The sequence below is a fragment of the Peromyscus leucopus genome, chromosome 3 (assembly GCF_004664715.2).
Source record: "Peromyscus leucopus breed LL Stock chromosome 3, UCI_PerLeu_2.1, whole genome shotgun sequence".
Lineage (NCBI taxonomy): Eukaryota > Metazoa > Chordata > Mammalia > Rodentia > Cricetidae > Peromyscus > Peromyscus leucopus.
In genome coordinates, this window is record NC_051065.1 from 110292963 (window position 1) to 110317706 (window position 24744).

Consider the following 24744-nt stretch of genomic DNA (forward strand, 5'->3'; position numbering starts at 1 on the left):
TGGAACTTATGTTCTACAGGCAACTTCCTTAAGTGAGCTGCATATCCCAGGGTCAAATAAAACCCGGAAGGGAGGGAGGCCATAGGATGACACGTGGCCGTGGAGTTGGCTTTACATTATGCGTCGGAGGAAGCCTCACTGAGAAGGTGACACCCGAGAGAGGCTTCCGTTCACAAAGAAGGCGGTCCGTCAGATGTGTAAGCGGCAACCTGCAGACTGGGCAGAGATAGAGAAGCAATGGCAAGGGCCACATCACAGAAGCCTCGGAAGTTTCTCTATGAACTTTGCCCTTTACCTCTCACCTGGGGACTACAGGTGTGAGCATAAATAATGGACTGCTCCACTATCTAACTGCTGAACTATAAAAATAGATGATTACTATTTAATCATAAGATACACTCTTCAAATACATTTTCTAATTGTATTGCATACCTCCAGAAAAGGTGAGATTCGGACGACACACTAGACCTTTTCTAAGAGACCCAGACCATAAAGCAGAAGTCAACAGACAGGCCCAACCTTGACATCCATGGGCTTTGCTTGAGGAACCAATGAAAGGAAATCACAAGAAACAAAACACAATGCAGATACCCATGGAGTCAGCATGACTCATGAGAAGACTCGGCAAGGTTATCTTGCATATGAGTGGGCTACAGACAGACGACGATTCAGTAACCTACTTTTTAGGACACGAATGTCAGCCCTTAACAAATCTGACAGCCTTTATTCTCAGTGTATACAAAATTCAGCATATCCTGTTACACATATATACACACTCAAGGAAAGGACCACTAACATCACAGGGTGGTGTTGTGCATTAAATAACCACTGTTTATAGAGCAACATCCTTCATGTAAACCCCTGTGGGAAGGAGATGTCAGAATGTTTTCTCTTATAAACCACTTAATTCCCCTTGGTGGATATCATCAATTCTGCTAGCCGAGATGAGCGGAATACTGCATGCCAACAACTGCAGTGAGCCAACTGTACGCCATTGCCTCATAAGGTCAAGTTAATCTACTTTAAATGGCACAGCCAATGCCAAAGGGTGGTCACAAGGAACAACACACAGCGTGGGCTGCCTATCCTTGCACTAGTTCCGTCCTGTAAAGGCCATGAAGTAGTCCTCAACATAGGCTAAAATTACGCCTCTGACAAGGGTCTTTTGGCACCAAGAACAAAAATAGACTGATTTTGAAGGTTTAAGTTAAAAATATATAAATAAACACAAGGCATAATTTAAGAGTGAGAGAAAGGACCGAAGCTGTTTTATGGAGCTAAGAGTCTGTCTGCTGCTGGTGAAGGTAATTAAAGAGATACTATTCACAGAGACAAAGCTTCCATAAGACAGAGCTAAGACATCATTCTCAGACACTGGCTCACACCAGAGCACACATGACCTGAGCAGGAAACCCCTGCCTGCTGAGCACCTGATTTTTACAGCTAAAGATGGGTTAAATTTCAGTTAGTAGAGTCAACAGGCAGAAATACCTGAATGTAACTCATTAGGCTCTGACCATTGTTATAGCCCAGAATACACTAATTGACACTGGGAGTCAGCTAACTGGAAGAACTGGTGGTAGGAAAGTAGACACAGTAAGAGTCTAAATAAGAAAGGATGAACAGAGACAGAAAGAAGAAAAGACAGATGCCACAGCTGCCCTAGTTACACACTTCTCTGAAACCATCACTGTGGCGCACACCTTTAATCCCAGCACTCAGGGGGCTGAGGCAGGCAAGTCTCTGTGAATTCAAGGGCAGCCTGGGCTACACAGAGTTCCAGGCCCACTAGGGCCGCACCGTGAGATGCCGTCTCAGAAAACAACTCCTCTCAGTAAGAAGAAAACCACGGAAAATATCCGCCTGGGTAGAACAAATTTTAGCGAGTACCTAGTTAGTGCATGTCAGGTAGTGCTTTAGGTGCTGGGGTTAAGGTGAATAGAGGTGAGCTGCTTGTCTTCACAGGAGAGAGAGGAGGGCACAAAAAGAACCAGAACTTGTAAAACCGTGACAACAGAGCGGGGAAAGGGACGCTCTCGACTCAGGGTTACCATCCACGTTTCCAGTGGTGTCTGATAATAGCTCAGTCTAGACTAGGAAAACCAGCGCCTTGAGCCCCTTCCCAATTCCGGTTCTGCTACAAGCCAAGGTCTTCCCACTCCCACCAAGACCTGAGGAAGAGGCTGGCAAGAGAGCACAGTGGAGGGAACAGTGCTTGCTGCTAAGCCTGATGACCTGAGCTCGATCTCCAGGACCCACACAGTGGAAGAAGCAAACGCCCTCAAGTTGTCCTCCACAAGTATACCATGGCATATTTGTGAATGCATCACACACACACACACACACACCAAATAATAAATAAACGGAATAACAATATTTTTTTAAAAAAAAATCTTAAGAGAGAACACCAGGAGGAGGACATAGAGAATGAAGGCAAGTCAATGAGAATCTCTTTGAAGTAACAATAAAAGCCAAGGGCCAGGAGAGACGCCAGGGCTGCGCTGCCGAGTTAGGTTCCCAGCACCTATTTCAATCAGGTGAATTACGACTCCAATGGGATCCAACACCTCTGGCCTCTGCAGACGCCTGCACTCACATGTATATGCCCACACGAGGACAGAAATACATAATTCAAAATTGAAAAAGGAGTCAAAAGCCAGGCACAGTGGGGCACACATGTAATCTCAGCATGCAGGAAGGGGAGGCAGAAGACTTTCATACAGCCTGGACTATACAGTGTGTTTAAAGGCAACAGAGCAACACAGTGAGCTGTGTGCCTGAAAAAAGCAAAGAGAAGGCAGGTGATATGGTTCGGGGTTAAACAGAGTCACTGCACAAGCCTGAAACCCTGAGTTCAATTCCAGAAAAGACATAAAGGTGAAGAGTAGACCAGACTACAGTTATCCTCTGCCAGTAGGTAGCTTATATAGGCTGTGGCATACACTTGTCCCCAGGTACACATCACACACACACACACATAAATAAACAAACAAAACAAAATTTTAAAAGCAAAGAGAAAAACGATTTTTAAAAAGCAATTTGATCTAGAAATAATCTGGGAGAAAGGAAGCAGATCAGACACTCACAGAAAAAGAAGAAACCAAGAAAGACACAGCAGTGCGATTTGAAACGAAGGGAAAATGGTCACAGAATTTCAGAGCTGATGCCATATATTCCGACTCACCAACACGAACACACATCAAAACAAACAAACGCAAAGGAAGAAACCTGCACCAGAACTATATTCAACTCTATGGCACAACCCCTGCCCTGTGGTGAGAAAGGTTTGGTGCCAATGTTAGAATTTTAAATTGGGTCTTATTTATTGTCTCCCACTCGCCTTAAGAAGAGAATGGAAAGGCAATTTCAGTTCCTGAGTAATTTTCAAAACCACAAATTCATCCACAAAAAAAAAAATATGAAAAAGCATGCCCTATAATATACTCTTTTGAGAAACTGCAATCAGACCTTTTTAAACCTCAAGTCTGAGTTATTTGTGGCCCAGAACTTCACTAGAACAGTGGCTCAGGAGGGAGGCCATGGCTCCGGAGGAAGGCCGTGGCTCAGGAGGGAGGCCGTGGCTCCGGAGGGAAACATACCCACTTATACCGGGCATTGAGAAATTGAGGCCCACAGAGGGTGACTGCAAGACCTTGTTCCGGAACAGAAGGTCATCTGTCCATCTTCTCCACTTCAGGCTCTACCCTAGGCCAATACTTCACAAAACTCCCCCAAGGACCCCATGCCCAAAGTTTCTGAGGCAGAAGCACTTTGGGAGGCAGAATTTACATTCCTGATGAGGACCCTGGTGAGCTTAGATCTGCTGGTTGGGGAACTCCAATTCCAGACCCAGTGTCCCCAGAGTTAGGAGCAGAGGCTCTGGGACGGCACTGGGCTAGGGCCCCCTCTACCTCTGCTATGTCACTAGGGCTCTCAGCAAAGTTTCCAAGATCTGTGTCAAGTTCAGAGGATTAAGAAGAGAATGCCCACAAAGTTCTAGGCTAGCCAACCTGATATGCTCTTTCCATCTTCTTGGTTTACTCTGGTGCCAAGGTGTGAACCCAGGACTCACGTGTACTAAACACACACTGGCCTGGCAAATTCCAATGTGAGAACTTAACAAAAACTAGCTACCTCCTATCCAACATTTCTGTAATTACTTTCTTTCCCTAAACACTAGAATGATTAAAATTCAACATAGGTAAGATTAAAGACTGGCAAAGACAGAAAATAACTGGAACATTCATAGCAGTCAAATGTGCACCTAGAAGCAAAAGCAAATGGGAAAAATACATACTAGAGAATAGTGTGCAGAAAGAAAAAAAAGGGAGCCACAGAAGAAGGTACACACACAACATGAAACTTCCAAAACCTCCTGGGTGAAAAAAGACACCAGAGTATATAATCAGTAGTGAATAATCTAAATATAAATCAATAGTAAGAATGAGGAACCAACACCCTTTGTTGGGAGTACATTAACTGGAAAGAAATGTGAAGGGAATTTTCAGGTAATGGAAATGTTATATATCTTCATTTGAGTGATAGAAAGGTGAGGAGGTACATGTGCCAATCATGTGCCAAAATTCATCCAAGTAGACGCTTGGTATCTGACCTAAACTTCTATAACATATATACAAGTATCAAAACACTGCAGTGCACTAGGCCTGGCAGCAGACACTGCAGTCCCAGCACTGTGGACACTGACGGGAGGACCATGCATTCAAGGCCGCCCTGGACCACCTGCCGGGGAAAAATGTGTATAGATGCCCGTATGTATCGTTTAAAAGTGTATGTAGGGTTTTTTTTAAGATCTGGATTCTGCTACAAGTGAATAATATGCACACAGACCCAACTAACATATGCACATTTATAATATTTTTTAGGCATGTTATGACCAACAACTGCACTCTACACTTGCCATGAAGAAACTCCAGCCTCGTGGGTCCATTTAGTCTGGTTCCCAATCCACTCCCATGCCATATGCCATGTGCTATAGACTATTTTGGTTCTCAAGTCTCTCCGGAGAACTGCCATGCAACAGAAAGAGTACAATCTTCTCACACAAGACTGTGACATTTCCACACAGACAAGTACCCAGAGGGACTGTGTCCCTGTGAGGGGCTAACTGCAAACGGAAACACCATAAAAATATCATGTCTTCCCACAGACCAACATAGTCTACCGGATACGATAAAGACACAGTAACAAAGAAAGTCAGGTACAATCAGCCCTATAATGTAAATCACTTTGGAAACATGAAAGAAAGACTGTTAAAATGGTTCCTAGGGCCTTCTTCACTGTACCGTCAACACTGGACAAGTAACTGTGTCCATGTAATTATCACACGCAACAGCATTCATAATGTAGTGGATTCCAAGCCACCCCTAGCCCATTGCAGGATGTTCAGAAGCATCAGCCCACTCTTTCTTGTGAACATTTCTGTTGGCAAAAGAAAGCCCTAGGGGAGGAACTGACACTTGAAGGCAATACAGTAGCTGTCCAATCCATAGGCATCTTTCCCCACCTACACTGATGAAGCACACACACACACACACACACACACACACACACTCACTCACACAGGGGACAGGGGTTTGCTAAGCAGTGGAAGGACTCAGCTTCAGGCAGCTTTTTGCCCACAAGTCTCAGGACCCATTAATCACCCCCCCCCAGACATCCTACTGGATGAGAAATCTTTCTGCAAAGTGGCCCTGAACTCAAACCTAATGTTGCTCAATAAATGTCGAACATAGTATTTTCTCAATGGCTCTACCGAGTCATAACCACCCGGGGAACCGGCATTAAATTCCTAACTAGGATAGACTGCTTAAATTCAACACTCTTCCAACAATGACAGCTGGCTTCTACTGAGCACCGACCGTGAACCAGCACCATTCTGCACACTTTCTGTTAGGAATTTTATGAGCAACTCGGAAGGACATACTCATCAGACAAGGCCAAGTTGAGAGATAAAGACATTCCATGGTTAGGTGTCAGCCCCTGGCTCCCAACACCACTGACAGGCCTGGCTACTAGGCTACCCACACACATACTGCACCCCTCCTCAGGTCATCTGGAAGAGGCCGGCTGCTGAGAGGAATGGTTCAGCCCAGCCTTCCCTTTGACACATTTTCTTCGGCTGCTGCCATCCTGACAGGAACATATGGCAACTTTTCACCACATTCAACTCTGCCGCCGCTCCTCCTCCGGTGCCTTCATCTGGGAGAACCTGCCTGCGTCACAGCACTTGGGTGCAGGAGGGATCCCTTTAAGCTCGGCAGTCATTCTCCGATGGCCAGAGAGAAGATCAGACCTCCGCTCAGACCAAACTGAGAGTGACTAATGTACATGAGCCATTAAAGGTGTTTTTAAGGAAACCATTCCCATAATACATACTTCTGCGGGAGAAATTTGCTTCCCTCTACCACAGCATTCAGTCCCTAGAGGTCATGCCCCAAAGTCCCTCCTTCTCCTTGCTTAAGGCTTAACAGAAAAGGCTCATAAACTTTTAGTAGTCGTGTGACCTTGGGCAAGTCACTTACTTAAGGTCAGTCCCGGCTTACTTATTATAATACAGGACTTACAAAACAAGTCGATGGTATAGCACTGTTTGTGAATCAGAATGAGATAATGCAATTAAACCACTTTACAGAGAGGCTCTCACATAGTAAGCTGACAATGAATTGTAACTATCAACAATCATCCTCAATAAGGACGACGGTGCAGGAGGAGGAGGAGGCGGCTGGATAAACTTGGACTAGATTCGCGCCAAGAGCGAAACACCCCTTCCCCCACTGTATGTCTCCACAAGGAGGAGACACAGACGTCACCCCGCTGTGGGGTGAATGCAGCCTCCTCGGGCGGCCGGACTGAAGAATCTCCAGGGGGTCATAACCCAGCCCACCTGGAGGGGCTGCAGGGTGAAGGCAATTTCGTGATGGAAGAGTTCCAATCAGCCACAAATAGACCCTCCCCTTCCACGACCCACTCTCCAGTTCTGGGAACCTAAGCAGTGCTCAGAGAACGCCACCAGCTCCCAGAGCTTAGTCGCCGCATAAGAGACAAGGGGAAGCTTCCACCTTTGCCCTGCCTCAGTCTCCTAGCTGCCACAAGGTGCAGAAAAGGCTGCGCAGCTCTAACTAGGTGGCTGCGAAGAGAAGTTGGCACACCCGGCCTGGGAAGCATCTCCACTTTCCAGCGCAACCTCGGCCCCTGCCCGTGGCCACGCAGGTGGTCGCCAGCCCACAACCTCGCAACTTTGCTTGCCTCTGGCCCGGGCCTCAACTTTGGCTCTCGGCACTCGGAGCAAACGGCGCCCCTGCAGGCCTCCCCTCTTTTTCTGGGTGCGCCCCCCCCCAACGGCACGCCCCGTCTTACCTTGTCTGACGGCTCTGAAGGTGACGGCCTCCTTGCAGCTGTCGATGACTCCCAGCACGTCATAGCGGGGCAAGCCGGACACCCGGACCCCCTGCACCTCCAACAGCAGCTCACCTTCGGCTAGCTTCGGGCCCTCGCCGCAGCCGGGAAGCACCGCCACCTCGGCTGCCGCCACCGCCCCCACGTACAGAAACTCCCCGTGCTCCGCGCCCCCCAGCACCGTCACTCCCAGCTCGCCCTGGGGTCCCCGCTTCACGGTGCACTCGTGAACGCGGCCAGTCCAGTGGTTCTTCTTCTGGATCACTTTCGACATGATGAGTTACAGCCCCTCCTCAAAAGGGAAAAAAAAATAAAATAAAATAAACTGCTAAAACGAGAGACAGGTGCCCCCACAGCACGAGCCCCCGGCGCGGCGGGCTCACGGGACAAGCATCTCTCCGAGCGCGGGAGCGAGCCACTCGATCCTCCTCGTCCGACTCACTCGCGCTCTCAAGCCATCATAAAACAAACTTTCCGGGCTCCGTCGAGAGCCCTGCACGGGCGCCCGCGAGCTTTGTTTGCATTCCGGTGCCTCCGGGTCCGCGTTCCGGCGCCGATCGCGCTCCCGGGACCAGAGTCCACTCCGGCGCCGCCCGGGCCCCGCTCTCCGCTCCGCGGCTTTTCTCCACACGCGCCGCGCCTGCTCCGCGCCGGCCGGCCGCTCCTCGGCGCGAGGGAAGCCCTTTCCAAGCTAGTTGCCGGGAGCCCTGGAGACGCGGCGGCGCGGGGCGGGGGTGAGGGGACGCGAGGGAAGTGGCCGCGGCCCCTTTAAGCAGATACAAAGGCTCGGCTTGTTTTGTTACAGTTCATTCTACTCCGCTCGGCGGAGCGCGGCGGCCGGCTGGAGGGGAGACGCGCGCGCATGCGCCCGGTGGCCGCCCGCGGGCAGGCCCGCCCCACTCCTCCTCCTGGAAGGGAGAGATTCCAACGCGCCTCCCGCGGGGTCCTAAGGCCGACCCTCCATTGACGCCGGCTTGCTCCTCTCCCTGCACCCCTAGAATTCCTCCTCTCCCAGTGTTGTCCGCCCAGCGAGACCCTTTAGGGGAACACGTGCGCGTGCCCCACTCCAGCTGTCTAACTTTTGGAACACAGAGAATCCGGCTTTGGTGTTTGCAAATCGGTTCAAACAGGTGGGGGCTGGGAGACCAATTCAGTGCCGGGCTCACTCGTGTGCCTTGCCAGCCGAGTTCCCTTGTCGCCCTCGGCCGGTGCCTGGCCACGCCATCGCTCACGCGGCTCCGCTGCCTCCCGCCACATTCCCGCGCCTGCTCCCCGCCCAGGGGTTCAAGTCCACACGCGGAGCCTGGCTCTTGTCTCTGTGACCCTTAGGACCCGAACCAGCAAGTCCCACACACACTCTTTGCATCCCTGTCTGTGCCCATCAAACGCGCCTACACGTGCACTTCCACCCTTAAACTTTGGGGCCAACTTTTTAGGACAAGGAGAAAACTGCCGGCGAGTGAGAAAAGCCAAAGGCTAGCGTGGCCTTCAGCCTAAGAGGTCTCACTAGCCTCTCATTGTCCTTCCAGCAAAGAGGCAGCGGCCAGCCTTCATTGGCTTCTGGAGGAGCCTAAGGACTGCTTTTGGGAGTAAAGATCACCGCGGGGTGCGTGCGGGTCCTGCACCCGCGTCAGCGGGGCGGGGAATGGGGGGCGGGAACCATCTGGGAATTCGCCGCCCTGGGGCGGGGTGCGGTGATCTGGGCACTGGCCAGGTTAGGACAGAAAGAACAGCCTCCAAACGCCAAGAGGCCGGTGCAGTAGTGGCCCAAGCAGTTTCTTTTACCTGTTAGTGATTTCCAACAAGTTCCTCTTTGGTCACAGAGTTGTGAATCTACTAGATAAAGGGAGGTAAGTTAGAGCCACTAAGAGGTGAAAATACCACTGAACTGGGTTGAGAAAAATCTGAAGTTCAGATTCCTCAAGCATCTTCGGTATGACATTCAGTAAACTGACCTCTCAGAGCTTCCACTTGCCAATCCAATGCTGGAGGAATACAGCAAACCCCCACCACCCCCCACACACACACAGTTGTGAGGAATAATGCACAGGCACTGGAAACTTGCAAAGTAAATAATTGTATAGTGGCATATGTAAAACTTCACAGTCTGAGAGTTGGGGTTGGGATCGGAGTCCTTACTGCTTTGGTTTGGAGGGTGGAGATAACCCATTCTCTAGAACTTTCAAAATATAAGCATGTATTTAAGCCCTTAAAGCCTTGTTTCTAGAGTGCTAGTCTAAGTTAATAAAAATAAAAGTCTGGTGTTTCACATCTCTAATCCCGGCACTTGGGAGGTTGACGCAAGGGGATCAAGAATTCAAGGCAAACCTTAGCTATATAGCAAATTATAGGACAGTCTGGACTCCACAGGACCCTGTCTTTAAAAAAAGGGGGGAGTGAGTATGTTAATAGTCTCACCCCTGATTATCTGGAAAGGTGAGAGGAATTTCATGTGCAGCCTCTGAGGGATTTTGTGTTTAGTGTTTTGTTTTGTTGTTGGTTTTGTTTTTGTTGTTGTTGTTTTAGGTGGTGATGGTGGTGTTTGGGAGCTTGTTTTGTTGTTGTGGGGTTTTTGTTGTTCTTCTTGTTCTTTTAACTCTTTCAGCACTGACAATGTGGAATGAGCAATGCCGTCAAACCTAACTCCCAAGCCCTAGCCCAGATCTAGCCATCAGAACCTTTAGGGTGTTCTGATTGGCTTTTTGTTGCTATGATAAAAACACTAATCAAAGTCAACATGGTTGGAAAGGGTCTATTTAAATAAACTACAGCTTACAGTCCATCAAGGGAAGCCAGGCAGAAACTGAAGCAGAGACCGTGGAGGAACGCTGCTTACTGGCTTACTTCTCCTGGTTTGCTCAGCTGTCTTATACAGCCAGGCCCACCTGACCAAGGATGTCATCCCAGACATGGGCCCTACTACCTCAATTAGCAATCAAGAAAATGCCCCTACAGACATGCCCATGGGCCAATTCCTCTACTGTAGCTTTTCCCAGCATGTCTAGGTTTTTCTCAAGTTGACAAAAACAAACAAAACCAACCCATCCATTGTCAGCCTGACACACAAACATTACTGTTAAACCATAATCTTTCTTTGTCCCTAAGGTTTCATGATAGTATTAATAATCATAATATAAAATACGGTTTTTAAATTAAAAGTCCCACATCTTTAAATTTTTTAACATTTTAAAAGTTCAAGAGCTCTTAACAAATCCAGTTTCTTAATTGCAAAGTTAAATCTTCCCTGTAAAATCAAATCATTACAAGAATGAATACATCTCATTATTTCTCTACTGTTTGTGTTGGACCATGTCTATAACTATCTTTTGCCTGGAATAAGATGGATTGAACACCTATTTTTTTCTGTTTTTGAGACTAGATCCAACTCATTCTGCAGCCCAGGAGGGCTTCAAACTCTTCCCTCTCCTTTCCTGCACCTCCTAAGTACTAGGATCACAGAAGGATGCATCAGGCCTGGACAACATCTGGACTTCTAAGGATTCCCTTAAGTGGTGTTGCTATGCAATACTAAAGGCCACAAATTTAGCATCTTAATCCCTGTGTATTTTTTTTCACAGTCCCTTTGGGAGAATAAACATATGACACAATTCTCTGGAGTATGTACTCCAGGATGGCAATGAACTCAGACATTTTGGGTTCCCGGCATACTCCCAGTCAAGAATACTGGATTCCTAGTACTTCATGAGTTCTCAAGTGTGTGTCAAATGAATACTTTCTGCCCAGTGTACATTTTTAAATATTCTGTTTGAGATGCATTTCAAATTCACTGGTAGGCTTGACCTTGTGTTTTTTTCTTATCACTTTATTTTCTGTTAAGACCTATTTGCCAGACATACCCTTACCCACATAGAACAAGTGGTCCCTCACTTCCTGACTTCACTCTCATCCCTGCCAGGAGAATTCCAAGGGATCTGCATGAGGCTTATGATTCTCCCAGGGCAACTGAAAAGGCAGACTTAGAATTTACCCCAGTTCCCTTTTTCTGTTTTGTCTGGGTGGGGTTTGGTTTGGTTTTTGAGTCTTACTATTTAGCTCTGGCTAACCTGAAACTTACTGTATAGACCAGGCTAGCCTCAAACTGCCGTAATTCCACCAGCCTCTGCCTCACATGTGCTGGAATTAAAGTTGTGCACCACCACACATGGTTGGATTTTGTTTGTTTGTTTGTTTTTTGTTTTGAGTTTTCAGCCTGAGGGTTTTATTTTATTTTGAGACAGTCTCATGTAGCCAAGGCTAGTCTTGGTCTATATAGCCAAGGATTGCCTAGAACTCCTGATTGTCCTGCCTCTGCCTCCCAGGTGCTGGGAATACAAATGTGCCTGCTGACTAACATACATACATATATAACATACAAACATACATCTTTAATTTTGTTTTTCATGTATGGGCATTTTGCCTGAATGTATGCCTGTGTACCACTTGAATGATGCCTGGTGCCTATGGAGACCAGAAGAGGGCATCAGATCCCGTGGAACTGGAGATACAGACAGTATGAGTTGCCCTGTGGGTGCTGGGAATCAAACCCTGGCCCTTTGGGGGAGCAGACAGGGTTCTTAATTGCTAAGACATCTCTCCAGTACAGACAGACAGATAGTGAGATTTTCAGTGCTGGATTTCAAACACCAAGTGTTGTATATGCTAGGAAAATATTCTACCACCAGCCTGCACCCCCAGCCAACACCTAAGGATATAAGTGTGGAATGACCCAGAAGAAGATAGATGTGAGAGTTCTGAAAGCAGTTCAGAGGAAATACAAGAAAAAATGTGGTCCTTCTGAGCAGTCAGGGTTAGAAACTTCCAGATACTGAGTTTGGTATGTACCTTCTGACCCTTCTCATCCACTCTGTTTCACATGCTCTCATTCCTATAGCCACCGTGGAAGCAACTTCAGGGCAGAAACTACATCTCTGATATCCAACCTTTGAATTCTCCTTCTCAAATGTATCTCACAGCGAATGTACTGGTGCCTTAGTTAGGGTTTTTAATGTTGTGATAAGACACCATTACCATAAACAGTGTGGGGAGGAAAGGGTTTATTTCAACTTAAAATTCGTAAGTCACATTCCGTTGCTGAGGGAAGTCAGAGCAAGAAATCAAACAGGGCAGGAACCTGGAGGCACGAGTTGAGGCAGAAGCTGCTGTGGATATCACTCTATGTAAATAAAACACTGATGGCCAATGACCAGGCAGGAAGTATAGGCGGGACAAAGAGAGAGGAGAATTGGGGAAACAGGAAGAAGGAGGAGAGACTGCAGCCACCGCCAGGAGAAGAGCATGTAGAGACGCCGGTAAGCCACCAGCCACGTGGCAAGCTATAGATTTATAAAAATGGGTTAATTTAAGATAAAAGAACAATTAGCAAGAAGCCTGCCACGGCCATACAGTTTATAAGTGATATAAGCGTCTGAGTGATTATTTTATAAGTGGATTGTGGACTGCGGGGCTTGGGAACCTGGAGAGAAGCCCTCCAGCAACAAATGGCGCCCAACGGCTCGAGTTTCCACCTTAAACCTGAGAATATTTAATAACCAATTCTAAACAGAGCCAAAACCAGGTTCCTGCTTCTTGTCTCATACGGGCAGCTAGATACGGCAAAACGCAAGTTTGGACACTGGCGGGTTCCTGGCGGGTGCGTTTGACCGGCAGTATGGCGGAAATGAGGCATCTGCCAGCGTCAAATTAAGCTGTGTGGTAGATTTAGTCTTTACTAGTATTTAAAAAAAAAAAAAAAAAAGAGGTTTCTGGGCTACACGCTGCTTTGATAAAAGCTTAGACCCACTATTTCTGAGATTTGATGACTCCCAGAGCTGGCAGAAAACGTACCACTGCCATGTTGGGAAGCTGAAGTGGGCGGAGCCAGCAGCCACAGCGCCCTTTCAGGCTTACAATGGTACAGTTTTAAAGCAATAGGCTCAAGGCTCATGGTAATATAAAACATAAGCCACATAAAGATGGCTACCACACAGAGAAACTGGATTACGTTCTCTTTGATATTCATAACTAAAGAAAAACATTTGATTACAAAACCTGTTGAGTTATGCCAAAATGTATATTTTAAAGGTACCTTGACTTCAAAATTTGGATATAAGGATGTGTTACTTTGGAAAAGAGGTTCTGCTTTTGTTTCCACAGAAAGCCAGAGGCTGTGGACTTGTTCCAGATTAAGATACATCAGGTTTCACCAGCCAAGACCCCCTGAAAGGACTCCGATGACACCATGGCCCAGATGATCCAACATCCAGATCGGTTTCAAGGCAACTGGTTCACACAATACAGCCTCACGGACTACCCATAGGTCTAAAATTTTCTTTGCGTCCCCATAAGATACAGCGCCCCCCTCCAGCAGGAAGTAGTAAGAGATGCTACGCCCAAATTCCCAAATATACCAAGCTGGCTTTAGAGGTGGAATTGGCTCACTCCCCCTCTAAACCCAGACATATTGCTTTAAAAAAAAAATGGTTAAGTGATTCTTGTGTCCCAAATCAGAAGAGCCCTCTGGTGTGGGACAGAGAAAAACCAATATTTTTATTTAAAACAGGTTGATTATAAATGTGATCTCTTTCTAAAAAACAAAAGGGGATATGATATATAGGAGGATATGGAGATGATAAGATAAAAGGGTAGATTAATGAACCTACTTTTAAAGAACAACTTGTTTAAAATGTTTTACATTGGTATAGATTTTAATTTATGTTTAAAATGTTTTACATTGGTATAAATTTTAGTTCATTGATACAAACTTGAAGTTAATTTTGTTATACTGTATATATATATATATTTCTATTCTTGTTTGAGGTATTATGTTTATATAACTCATTTAAAATTGTAATGGATAATTAAAAAATAGGTTAATAATTAGTCATCTATGATAATCATATCTGTAGCCATGTTAGTTAAGTCTTCTAGGTATACATAGATATATTTCAGATAGATAGGTAATCTTCAAACACTTCATAGACCTAGAGAATATGGCATTTAAATAACTTAGAATTCTGTTGACATGAGACACAATTGCTCCTGGCTGCACCAATTTGATCCCGAGAGAATGTTGGACTTCTAAGACATTTCCATTTGGAAGTTTGTCTTCTTGGCACAAAATGGCCTACTGGGCAAAGAACTGCCCTTGCCTTAATGGCTGACAGTACAAATGGAATGCTGTCCTTTCTGGACAAGCGGGACACAAGGAAAGCGACCACTGTACTCTGCCAAGACAGGGTAAGATGGTCTCTTAAAATTCCTGCTTCTGAAAATGGTCTGTCAGATACTCTAGGCCTGTAGCCAATTTGAATGCACCAACAATGCTGAGAAACATTAGGTGACTGTCCAGGCTGCCAGCTGTCTTGGTCTACTCTTGCAAGATTCCCGAAAGTTGCTTGCATCCATCTACCATTTCTCAGGTACCATTATGTTCCTTCTCAGGTCTTTGATGTGGTTGAAGACTAGATAGTCGTAATTTCCTCAGTTATGATAAAAGATAAGTTAGCTATAAAACCTTAAACTCACAAATATAAGATAGATAGGACATCTTCTTTAATATTGTAACTATAATTCTTGCTCAGTAATTGTTTTGTTATATGTAATTTTACCATGTTAAAGTTAAAACCTTCCTTTTTAAAAAAAGAAGAAAGGGAAGTGCTGTGGATATCACTCTATGTAAATAAAACACTGATGGCCAATGACCAGGCAGGAAGTATAGGCGGGACAAAGAGAGAGGAGAATTGGGGAAACAGGAAGAAGGAGGAGAGACTGCAGCCACCGCCAGGAGAAGAGCATGTAGAGACGCCGGTAAGCCACCAGCCACGTGGCAAGCTATAGATTTATAAAAATGGGTTAATTTAAGATAAAAGAACAATTAGCAAGAAGCCTGCCACGGCCATACAGTTTATAAGTGATATAAGCGTCTGAGTGATTATTTTATAAGTGGATTGTGGGACTGCGGGGCTTGGGGAACCTGGAGAGAAGCCCTCCAGCAACAAGAAGCCATGTGGAAATGCTGCTTACTGGCTTGCTCCTTATGACTTGCTCAGCCTGGTTTCTTATACTGTCCAAGACCACCAGCCCAGGGGTGGCACTGCCCACAGTGAGCCCGGGCTCTCCCACAACAATCATCAATCAAGAAAAATGTACCCCAGGCTTGCCTCCAGGCCATCTGGTGAGAGCATGTTTTCATTGAGGTTCGCTCTTCCAAAATGACTCTATCTTGTGTCAGGTTGACATAAAACTAGCCAGCACAATTGACCCCTTCTCAACTTGACACAGAAACACATTGCAGTTGAACTATAACCATTCCTCTCATTCATCCCCAAGATCTCAATATCACAATATAAAACAGTCCAACTTTTAACAGTCCCACAGTCTTCACAAATTAAAACACTTTAAAAGTCGAGTCTCTTTAAAAAAACATTCAAAGTCTCTTTCAAAGTTCAAATTCTCTAAAATATCCATAGCCTCTCTAAAATATCCAAAGTCTCTTCCATGTCTCTCAATTCTGGGCTCCCGTAAAAATCAAAATGAGTTAAAAAGCTCTTGCTTCAAGGACGAAGAACCAGGGCACCGTTACAATCTGAACAAAGCAAAAAACTCCAACAGCGCAAATAACTCGGTTTGATTTCTGGGACCCACCCAACAATCCTCTGGCCTCTCCAGGGCTTTGGACAGCCACGCTTCTCCAGCTCCGCTATTCACCATACACAGCCTGTTTCCTAGGCTCAGGCTGACTCCACTTCAGAGCTATAGCTCTCCTTGGTGGTTAGCCCATGATATTAGCATCTCCAAAAACGCTAGGGACTCGATTGCCAACTGGGCTGCACCTTCACCAGTAACCTCTCCTGGGCTCTCTTCAGAGACTCTGATCCTACGGCCATGATGCCAAGCTGCAATCTCTCTCCAGGCATGACCCCTTCAATCCTCAGGTTTTCACTGCTGCTGAGGCTGCATGCACATTCACCAAGGGTAGGCCTGGCCTCTTATGGCGCCAAGCCTCCACTGCTCTCCGTGAATCCTTTATGCCTTCAAAGCCAGTAAAACCTGGGAGACTCTTTAACAATATCAGGTTCAGCTGCCAGCATGAGAGACCGCCTCAGCCACCTGTACCACAGCTTTTATGTGCTGACCCCGAGGAAATCCTTCCCGGAAGATTTCAATGGTACCAGCAAAGCAAAGGTTTCACTTTGGTGGTTCTGATCTCTTCCAACTCTTCAGCTCCAGCTGACCAGAATCGCAGATTCTTAATTCAAGATAGCACATAAAAAGCCCTGATAAAGCCTTTAATTCCCTCTGCAACTTCACAAGCCAGGCCTCCATTGTCTGCAGGGCTCTCAGCATTCTTACCTTCCCAGCTCCCACAGCACAGCCCACTGTACTCTGAATACTCAATGGTTTTTCCAGGCCAAAGTTCAAATGCTACCAAAATTGTTCCCAAGATTCACTTCTTGTCTGTCATAGTAACACTCCCATGACGTGGTACGAATTTCTGTCTTAGGGTTTCTATTGTTGTGACAAAATACCATGATCAAAAGCCACATGAGGAACAAAGGGTTTATTTCAGCTTATAAATCTCAAGTCACACTCCAAGGCTCAGAGAAGTCAGGACAAGAACACAAACAGGACAGAAACTTGGAGGCAACAGCTGATGCAGAAGGCATGCAGGCATGCTGCTTACTGGCTTGCTCTGACAGATTGCTCAGCCTGGTTTCTTACAGCATCCAAGACCACCAGCCCAGGGGTGGCACTGTCCACAATGAAATTGGCTTTGGTGGAAGGGTCCCTTGAATCTGCCAAACAGTGTGCTTAGGTTAATGTAGTTTTCCCATCTCTTCCTATCTATTTGAAGGAATACAGTGTTCTACTTTGGGGTGGGCCTTTGAGCTATCTGAAGATCGTGTACTTCACAGGAATGTAGGGAGGACAGACTTGCAAACATTTCTGCAGAACATAGGGATCTGAGTGCTAAATGCAGTGCAGGTGAGGTACAACGCATTCTTATACTGTTGACACATAAGATTTCCAACCCTTCACTTTTTGTTCTTTTCCCTTTCTTCTCTCTCTCTCTCTTCTCTCCTTCTTCTTCTCTCTTTCTCTCTTCTCTCTCTTCTCTTCTCTTCTCTCTCTCTGCCTCCTTCCCTTCCTTTTTTTCTTTTTTAAGACAGGATCTCACTATATATCCCTGGCTGGCCTGGAACTCTCGATGTAGACCAGGATGATTTCAAACTCTCAAACTCAAGAGTTCTACCTGATTCTGAATCCTGGCTACTGGGATAAAAGCTAGGTACCACAGGGCTCAGTCTCTTCTTTATTTTAGAGTTTTCTTTTTAATGTGTATATGTATATGCCTACATGAGTTTATGTGTACCATGTGCATGCATGTACACATGGGGCCAGAAGAGGGAATTTGAGCCCCTGCAATGGTAGTTACAGGGATTTAGGAGACAGTGGTGTGAGTGCTGAGAATCAAACTCGGGTCCTCTGCAAGAACAGCGAGGACTCTTAACTGCAGAGACATCTCTCCAGCCCCAACCATGAACTCTTTTGGTTTGGTTTGGTTTGGTTTTGGTTCTTTAGTTTGGAGGGGGGCAGTTATTTGTTTGGCAGGCTTTTGGGTTTTTTTGTTTGGTTGGTTTAGTTTGATTTTTCAAGACAGGGGTTCTCTGTGTTACTGCTCTGGCTGTCCTGAACTCACTTTGTAGACCAAGCTGATCTCAAACTCACAGAGATCTGCCTGCCTCTGCCTCCAGAGTGCTGGATTAAAGGCGTGTACCACCACCACCCATCTTGTTTTGGTGTTTTGGGAGCAGGGTTTCTCCGTGTAGCCCTGGCTGTCCTGGAACTCGCCTTGTAAACTAGTCTGGCTTCAAACCCCGATCCCCTGCATCTGTCTCCTGAGTGCTGAGATTGAAGGCATGAGCCACCACACCCAGCTACCAATGATGAGCTCTTAATAAGACAGACTAGAATTGAATGAGAAGTAAGCTGTAGCAATAGAATCTCCACAAATTCAGATCTGACTTTTATATAGTTCTTTATACTATAAGGAAGAACAAAACCATAAATCAGAAGGGTTCATTTCTTCTGCTCCTCCCAAATTTGTTTCTTTCTAAAGTCTTGAAGCTATGAAGAAAGATAGTCACACTAGCAGTCTGTGCTGGGAGGAGAGGACCTCAATTGAGGAATTTTGTCCATTAGGTTGGCCTGTGGGCATGTCTGTGCAGGCATTCCCTTAATTGTCCATTGATATAAGAGGACCAGGCCCACTGTGGGTGGGGCCACAAGTAGACCTGGGCTGTATGAGAAAGATAACTGAGCAAACCAGAAAAAGGATGCCACGAAACGGCTTTCTTTCATCATCTCTGCTTCAGTTCCTGCCTCCAGGTTGAATTCCTGCTGTTTGGAAGAAATATTCTCAGTGTCGCACAAAGTGAAAATAATCTAACAAAGCAATTTATTTTTGCCAAAAGGATGTGCCATGACTCAAACCAGACTAACCAGGACACACTGGATAAGAAGTTCACTTAGATCTTATTCTAACATGGGAGGTGACAGTGTCTGGAGGGCTGTCTTAGGGGTGTACAGACAGAGCTTGGACAGACAAACAAATACACATAAGTTTCAAGGCGGGGAAAGTTCATGGGATGTTTCTTTGACAGAAAGAAACATTTCTCATAATTCCCCCTCTTTGTTATACATTTTCACTTTTTTTCTTCAAGGTCAACCAGGGTATGCTAACTTTCTGTACTCTCTAGTAATAAATCATTGTTATTATAAATTACTGGGGATTGTTTGGTGACAGTAGCCTTGAGGAGGCCCTGGACAAGGCTCCTAACACAGAAACTAACTATTTCTCCTATTCAACATAGCTGAAGGTGAGCCCACCTTCCTAAGGAAAGGCTGTTGGCCAGGAGACTGCCCAGGCTCCATTGGAATGCTGGGCCTCCATCCAAGCCAAAGGGTCTGTTCTCTTGACCGTAAGATTTCTCCAAATAGGCTTTACCGCTGCTGTAACATTCCTGAGGACGAACGTCTGAGAGACATTTGCAAACCAGATCAGAAACCAGAGCCTCCGAAACACTTTTGGGCATCTCAGGCCTTTGGCAAGGACGAGGCTACCAAGGGGCCCAAGGACATTTCTGGCTTTTAGCTGAGACAGAGGCTGGGTATTTTTCTTTTATTTCTGGGGTCTTTTACCCTAAACTGCCTAGATAATTTTTGGCCTCCTCCTTTCATCATCCCCTCTCCAAAGAGGTTACCCTAACTGCCGTATGGAACTGGGGTTAGGACTGATCTGGCTTATTCCACTTGAGTGGGGGTGTCAGATATGGCAGCCAGCGTATCTCTCAACTGGATCTATTTAATGGACCCCCTCAAAGTGCACCCATGCTTCCATTTATATAATGGACAGATATGGGTGGGGGGGAGAAAGTACTTGACCAATGCCTGGGAGGAGATGTGAGGGGAAATAAAGGCAGGAGCTATTAGCATTACAAATCCTAGGCAGAGAACCACAAAAGGTCAGAACAGAGGATAATTTTTTTTAATCTCCAAATCACAGTCCATTAGCATTTCTTGATGGGCTCACAAGAGCATCTGTCTATTGGACTCCTCCTCATTTTTCATTGGCCTCTTAAGACTGCTCTCCAGAATGCTGAAACCGGGATCTGCTCTCAGACCCCTTGATAGCTGTTGGAATTGCTAGAACCAGCCTGAGATCCCTCCCAGATGGGTTCTAGAGATGGAGTGAAAAGGAATTGAGCCATCATAAACTTTTAGGTTAGAATAATAGTGGGCTTGCCTCTCGTGGCTGTAGGTAGGTATTGCGGTGAGCCTAGGTAGGAAATTTGATCTGGGTAGCATTTTCTTTTGAAGAAGAAAGTCCTTTGTGAAAAAATAGTTGTTAATAGTCCTTTGTGAAAAAATAACACCTCATATGGATTTAAGTTTAATGTCTAGGGAATGCAAGCCTTTGGACTGTAAAAGAAATGCACCAATCATTTTAGTCTTTGGTTATACTTCCATGTTGGGTGTTTAAGACCATGTAGATAGCCAACATTTATCATTTTCTTTTTTTTTTTTTTTGATCCTAATCAATTGAGGATCTGGTCCTTAGGGGTTATTTGGACTTGAGAAGAACCTCTGGCTCCTCAAATCTTCCTGTGAATTGAAAGAAAATGGCCCCCATAGGCCCTTAGGGAATGGCACTATTAGAAGGTGTAACCTTGTTGGAGTAGGTATGGCCTTATTGTAGGAAGTGCATCACTAGGGGTAGGGTTTGAGGTCTCAGAAACTCAAGCCAGGCCTAGTGTCTCACTGTCTCTTCCTGCTGCCTGCCAATCCAGAGGTAGAACTCTCAGCTACCTCTCCAGCAGCATATCTGCCTGCATGGCACCATGCTTCTACCATGATGATAATGGACTAAACCTTTGAACTGTAAGCAAGCCCCAGTTTAATGTTTTTCTTTGTAAGAGTTGCCATGGTCATGGTGTTTCTTCACAGCAATAAATCCATAACTAAGACACTTCTTCTTCTTTTTTCTTTTAACCAGTTTTTCATCTATGTGAGGATGTCAAAGCTTTGCTCAACCATGCCTTTGTTTGGAAACACTGAAGAAATATTTCCTGTGTTGGCCCTCCTATTCATTGTCTGGTTAGAGTTCACCAGCTAGGTCTCCATGGCCTCTCTAAGCAAAAAAATAGATGACTCCCAACAGTTACAGGGTGTTTCAAGAGTTGCCCACAGTCTGAACCTAGTTGACATTGGACAAGAGGCAAAATACTGTCCATTTTTAATCCTTCTGACCACATGAGTGTAGGACTCCCAAGTATGGTTACTGAACAAGGAGAATGTCAGTTACACCAGTCTGGTACCTTTGGAGGCCCACAAAGGTTTCCTAGTGAGATCTGAGCTTGCTTTACCCAGCAGGGCTGTATTAGAGGATTGCTTGACCACATGCATGGTTACCAGGTATGTGGAAGGGTCTGCACTTGGATGTGAGGTATGCTTTGGTCTAGCAAGTGGAGGTCTTGTGCCCTGCCCCTTGGCATTCCTTATAAAGCCCTTTAGATAAGACAGAAGGAGCCAGTGGATAAGAATCTAGGCCCTCCCAAGGCTATCCTGTGCTTCTATCTGTCTGTCTCTGTTAGGATTCTGCCGCCACTCCAGCAGCATGGCCACACATGCGCAGTTCAGCAGCTAAGTAAGGGGTCTTGCATCTTACATCGTCATCAGAGCCCGCTGGTGATTACGTGCATGCTGTGTGGTCATGCAATTAGTGCATGCATGGTGTAGCTCTGTAAACCCACCTGTGCATGTTCACAGGAACCCTTATAAAAGCAGGACACAGACTCCTCCCCACCTCTGTTCTCTCCTGCCCCGCCCCCTCTGTTCTCTGCACAATGCTTCTTCCCCAGGCCTGGTTCTTTTGTTCGGCCCACCCCAATGAAGCTCTGATACTGGGTCTTGTCATGGCTCGTGCCTCATGACCTTTCCACACAGTAACCAGGGCCACTTATCATTTTTAAAAACAACACTCTCCCCTCTATCCTTTTATCTAAATATTTCTCACTTCTCTGTCCTCAAGAGTACCCTGGGGACTCTTGTGGGAGTGTGTCTCCCACAGGTACCTTTAACTACTGTGCAATATTTAGATAAAGCTGAGCCCAAAAAGCCTACACATTTTAAAATGAACTTTGATTACACATATAGTTTTGTTCTTTAAGCCAGTCCTTGTAATTGTTATGAAAAACAGACCAGTAACTTCATTAATAGAAGTGAACTTTGACCTTAGAAATTTCAATATATACATAAAATCTTTCACATACCTTAAGTAACTTAATCAGGCCTTTATAACTTGCTTAAGCTTTCAAGCTTTCTTTTTTCATTCTGGAAAAACATCCACCCTTCTTAATCTTCATAGGAAAGTCCTGCTTTAATAAAATATTTCTATTTTTACATCATTCTGATGTTTTCTTCTACTTCCTAGTTTTCTTTCTTAATACCATGAGAATTTTCTCCTGGGGGAGTGGAGGTGAGGATGACTTGACTATGTTGATTTCCTCTTTTTTTTTTTCTTTCTTTGAGACAGGGTTTCTCTGTGTAGCCCTGGCTGTCCTAGAATTTGCTCTGTAGACCAGACTAGCCTCAAACTCTCAGGGATCTATCTGCCTGCCTCTGCCTCTTGAGTGCTAGGATTAAAGGTATATGCTACCAATTGGTTTTATAACCTTCTAAAGTCCTAATGATAAACAGAAGTTTTATTTTATCTGAGTTTACCGTGGAGAACCAATAAGTTTCTTGAGTTTACTTACAGAGAATGGGTGGGTGGGGGACTACTGAAAAGAATGCGGGTGACCTGAAAGCAGTCACATTGGAAAGTCAAACTGTATGGATGGTGGCTTTCCTAAAAATGCATATATGTAACCCCTCTCCTTAGTCTTCCCAAGCCTATATACTCCAAGACCCCAAGACCACATGCAATTGAGGCAGAATCATACACAGTTGGCTAGATATTCCAGTGAGGCTCCAACTACCCAGACCATCCCTCTTTCTATGAAGAAACATCAACAAACTTAACTCTGATGATCCTTTTTCTTTCTTTCTTTCTTTCTTTCTTTCTTTCTTTCTTTCTTTCTTTCTTTCTTTCTTTCTTTCTTTTCTTCCTTTCTTTCTTTCTTTCTTTCTTTCTTTCTTTCTTTCTTTCTTTCCTTTTTTTCTGAGACATGGTCTCTCTGTGTAACAGCCCTGGCTGTCCTGAAACTCATTTTATAAACCAGGTTGGCCTCACAGAGATCTGCCCGCCTCTGCCTCATGAGTGCTGGAATTAAAGGCGTGCTCCCCCATCAGCCTCTGCTGATCATTTATAAGCAGGCACAACTATCTTCTGAAGAAGGCAGTGGTTTGACTTAGATGATAGTGCTGGGTAACAACCACCTCATTAAATGAAAGCTGAACCCAAACTATATGTAATAATAAACTAATATTACCTATACATACAGTTAAAGTATGGGTTTTGTAAGTTCCTGGGTAAATCTTATAGAAAACATAAGATATGCCAGGCAGCAGTGGTGCACACCTTTAATCCCAGCACTCAGGAGGCAGAGGCAGGCGGATCTCTGAGTTCGAGACCAGCCTGGTCTACAGAGCGAGATCCAAGACAGGCATCAAAACTACATGGAGAAGCCCTGTCTCGAAAAAAAAAAAAAAAAAAAGAAAGAAAGAAAGAAAGAAAGAAAAAAGAAAGAAAGAAAGAAAGAAAGAAAGAAAGAAAGAAAAAAAAAAAGAAAGAAAGAAAGAAAGAAAACAAGATACCCAAAAGTCTTTGAGGAGAAGGCTGGAAAGATGGCCTAGCAGTTAAGGCCACTTGTTGCCCTTGCAGGTTCCCAGCACCAACACTGTGGCTTACAACCATCTCTAACTCCAGTTCTGGTGGACCTGACAAGGTACCATGAATGCACATGGTGCGCAAAATACCTATATACATGCAGGTACTCAGACACATAAAATAAATAGATCTAAATGCATAAAGTTTTTGTGGTGTGTACAGTCCACAGAATGATCTGCCATTGCTATGCTTTTGGCTTTGAGTGAGTGCAAGTAGAAAATAGAGAAAAACACAGTAACACACCATCAAACTGAACACAGATTCACCTCAGGAAGTGCTGTTAAAACAATGACCCTGGAGTTACTATTGTGGGATGATGATGATGATGATGATGATGATGATGATGATTTATTGAGCAGACAGTCCTCTCTGTCCCCTCTGCAGACTGTAACAGTCTTTTACTTCACTTATCTTTCATTTTCTACCTCTAATCTAGAGATTACAGAACACAGAAAACAATAACATCTAAAAGACCCTATAAAGGTGGGCATCAGCCTGCCCTTTTTTCTTAGCCTGTCTATGTCATTTGTAGCTGAAATTAAAAACAAAAGCAACAGGCTCAAGGGAGGTGCAGGAACAAAAGCAGACAACAAGCATGGACCAAAGGAGACTTGAGAAGGGAAAGACAATTCTATGTGTCGGAGAAAAATGGCCACGGAGATGCTGAGCAGAAAAATCAGGCGTTAAGACCAGCAGAGCCTGCACCTCCAGCCTCCCACCCAAGCAGGTTGTTCACTTTTCTCCTCCAGCTCTTGCAGCTGCCCACTGGCAGAAGCTTGTCTAGCACCTGGCAATCTTGTGGGTCTATGCTTTCCCAAGTTTGCTCTTGGCTGTTGCAGATTCGTCTGAGTATTCCCGATCTAACCATCTCAAAGTGTCAGCTCTCGTTGGTAGCTGACTAGTGTTGGAGGCACTATGATGATATCATTGGAAAAAAA

At 45.3% G+C, this 24744-nt stretch overlaps 1 protein-coding gene across 21 annotated transcripts in view; it reads right to left on the reverse strand.

Moving 5' to 3' along the window:
- Magi1 (membrane associated guanylate kinase, WW and PDZ domain containing 1) overlaps positions 1 to 8275 on the reverse strand; it is a 653433-nt gene extending 645158 nt beyond the window's left edge. For 18 of the 21 annotated variants that reach the window (XM_037203933.1, XM_037203931.1, XM_037203930.1 and 15 more), the window contains exon 1: positions 7378 to 8035. In XM_037203933.1, the coding sequence (XP_037059828.1) occupies positions 7378 to 7690 (313 nt within the window). In that variant the 5' untranslated portion in view covers positions 7691 to 8035. Of the gene's footprint in view, positions 1 to 7377 lie in introns of all 21 variants that reach the window. The other 3 variants (XM_028855222.2, XM_028855270.2, XM_037203932.1) reach the window with 2 other exon arrangements.
- Between the last annotated feature and the right edge of the window lie 16469 nt (positions 8276 to 24744).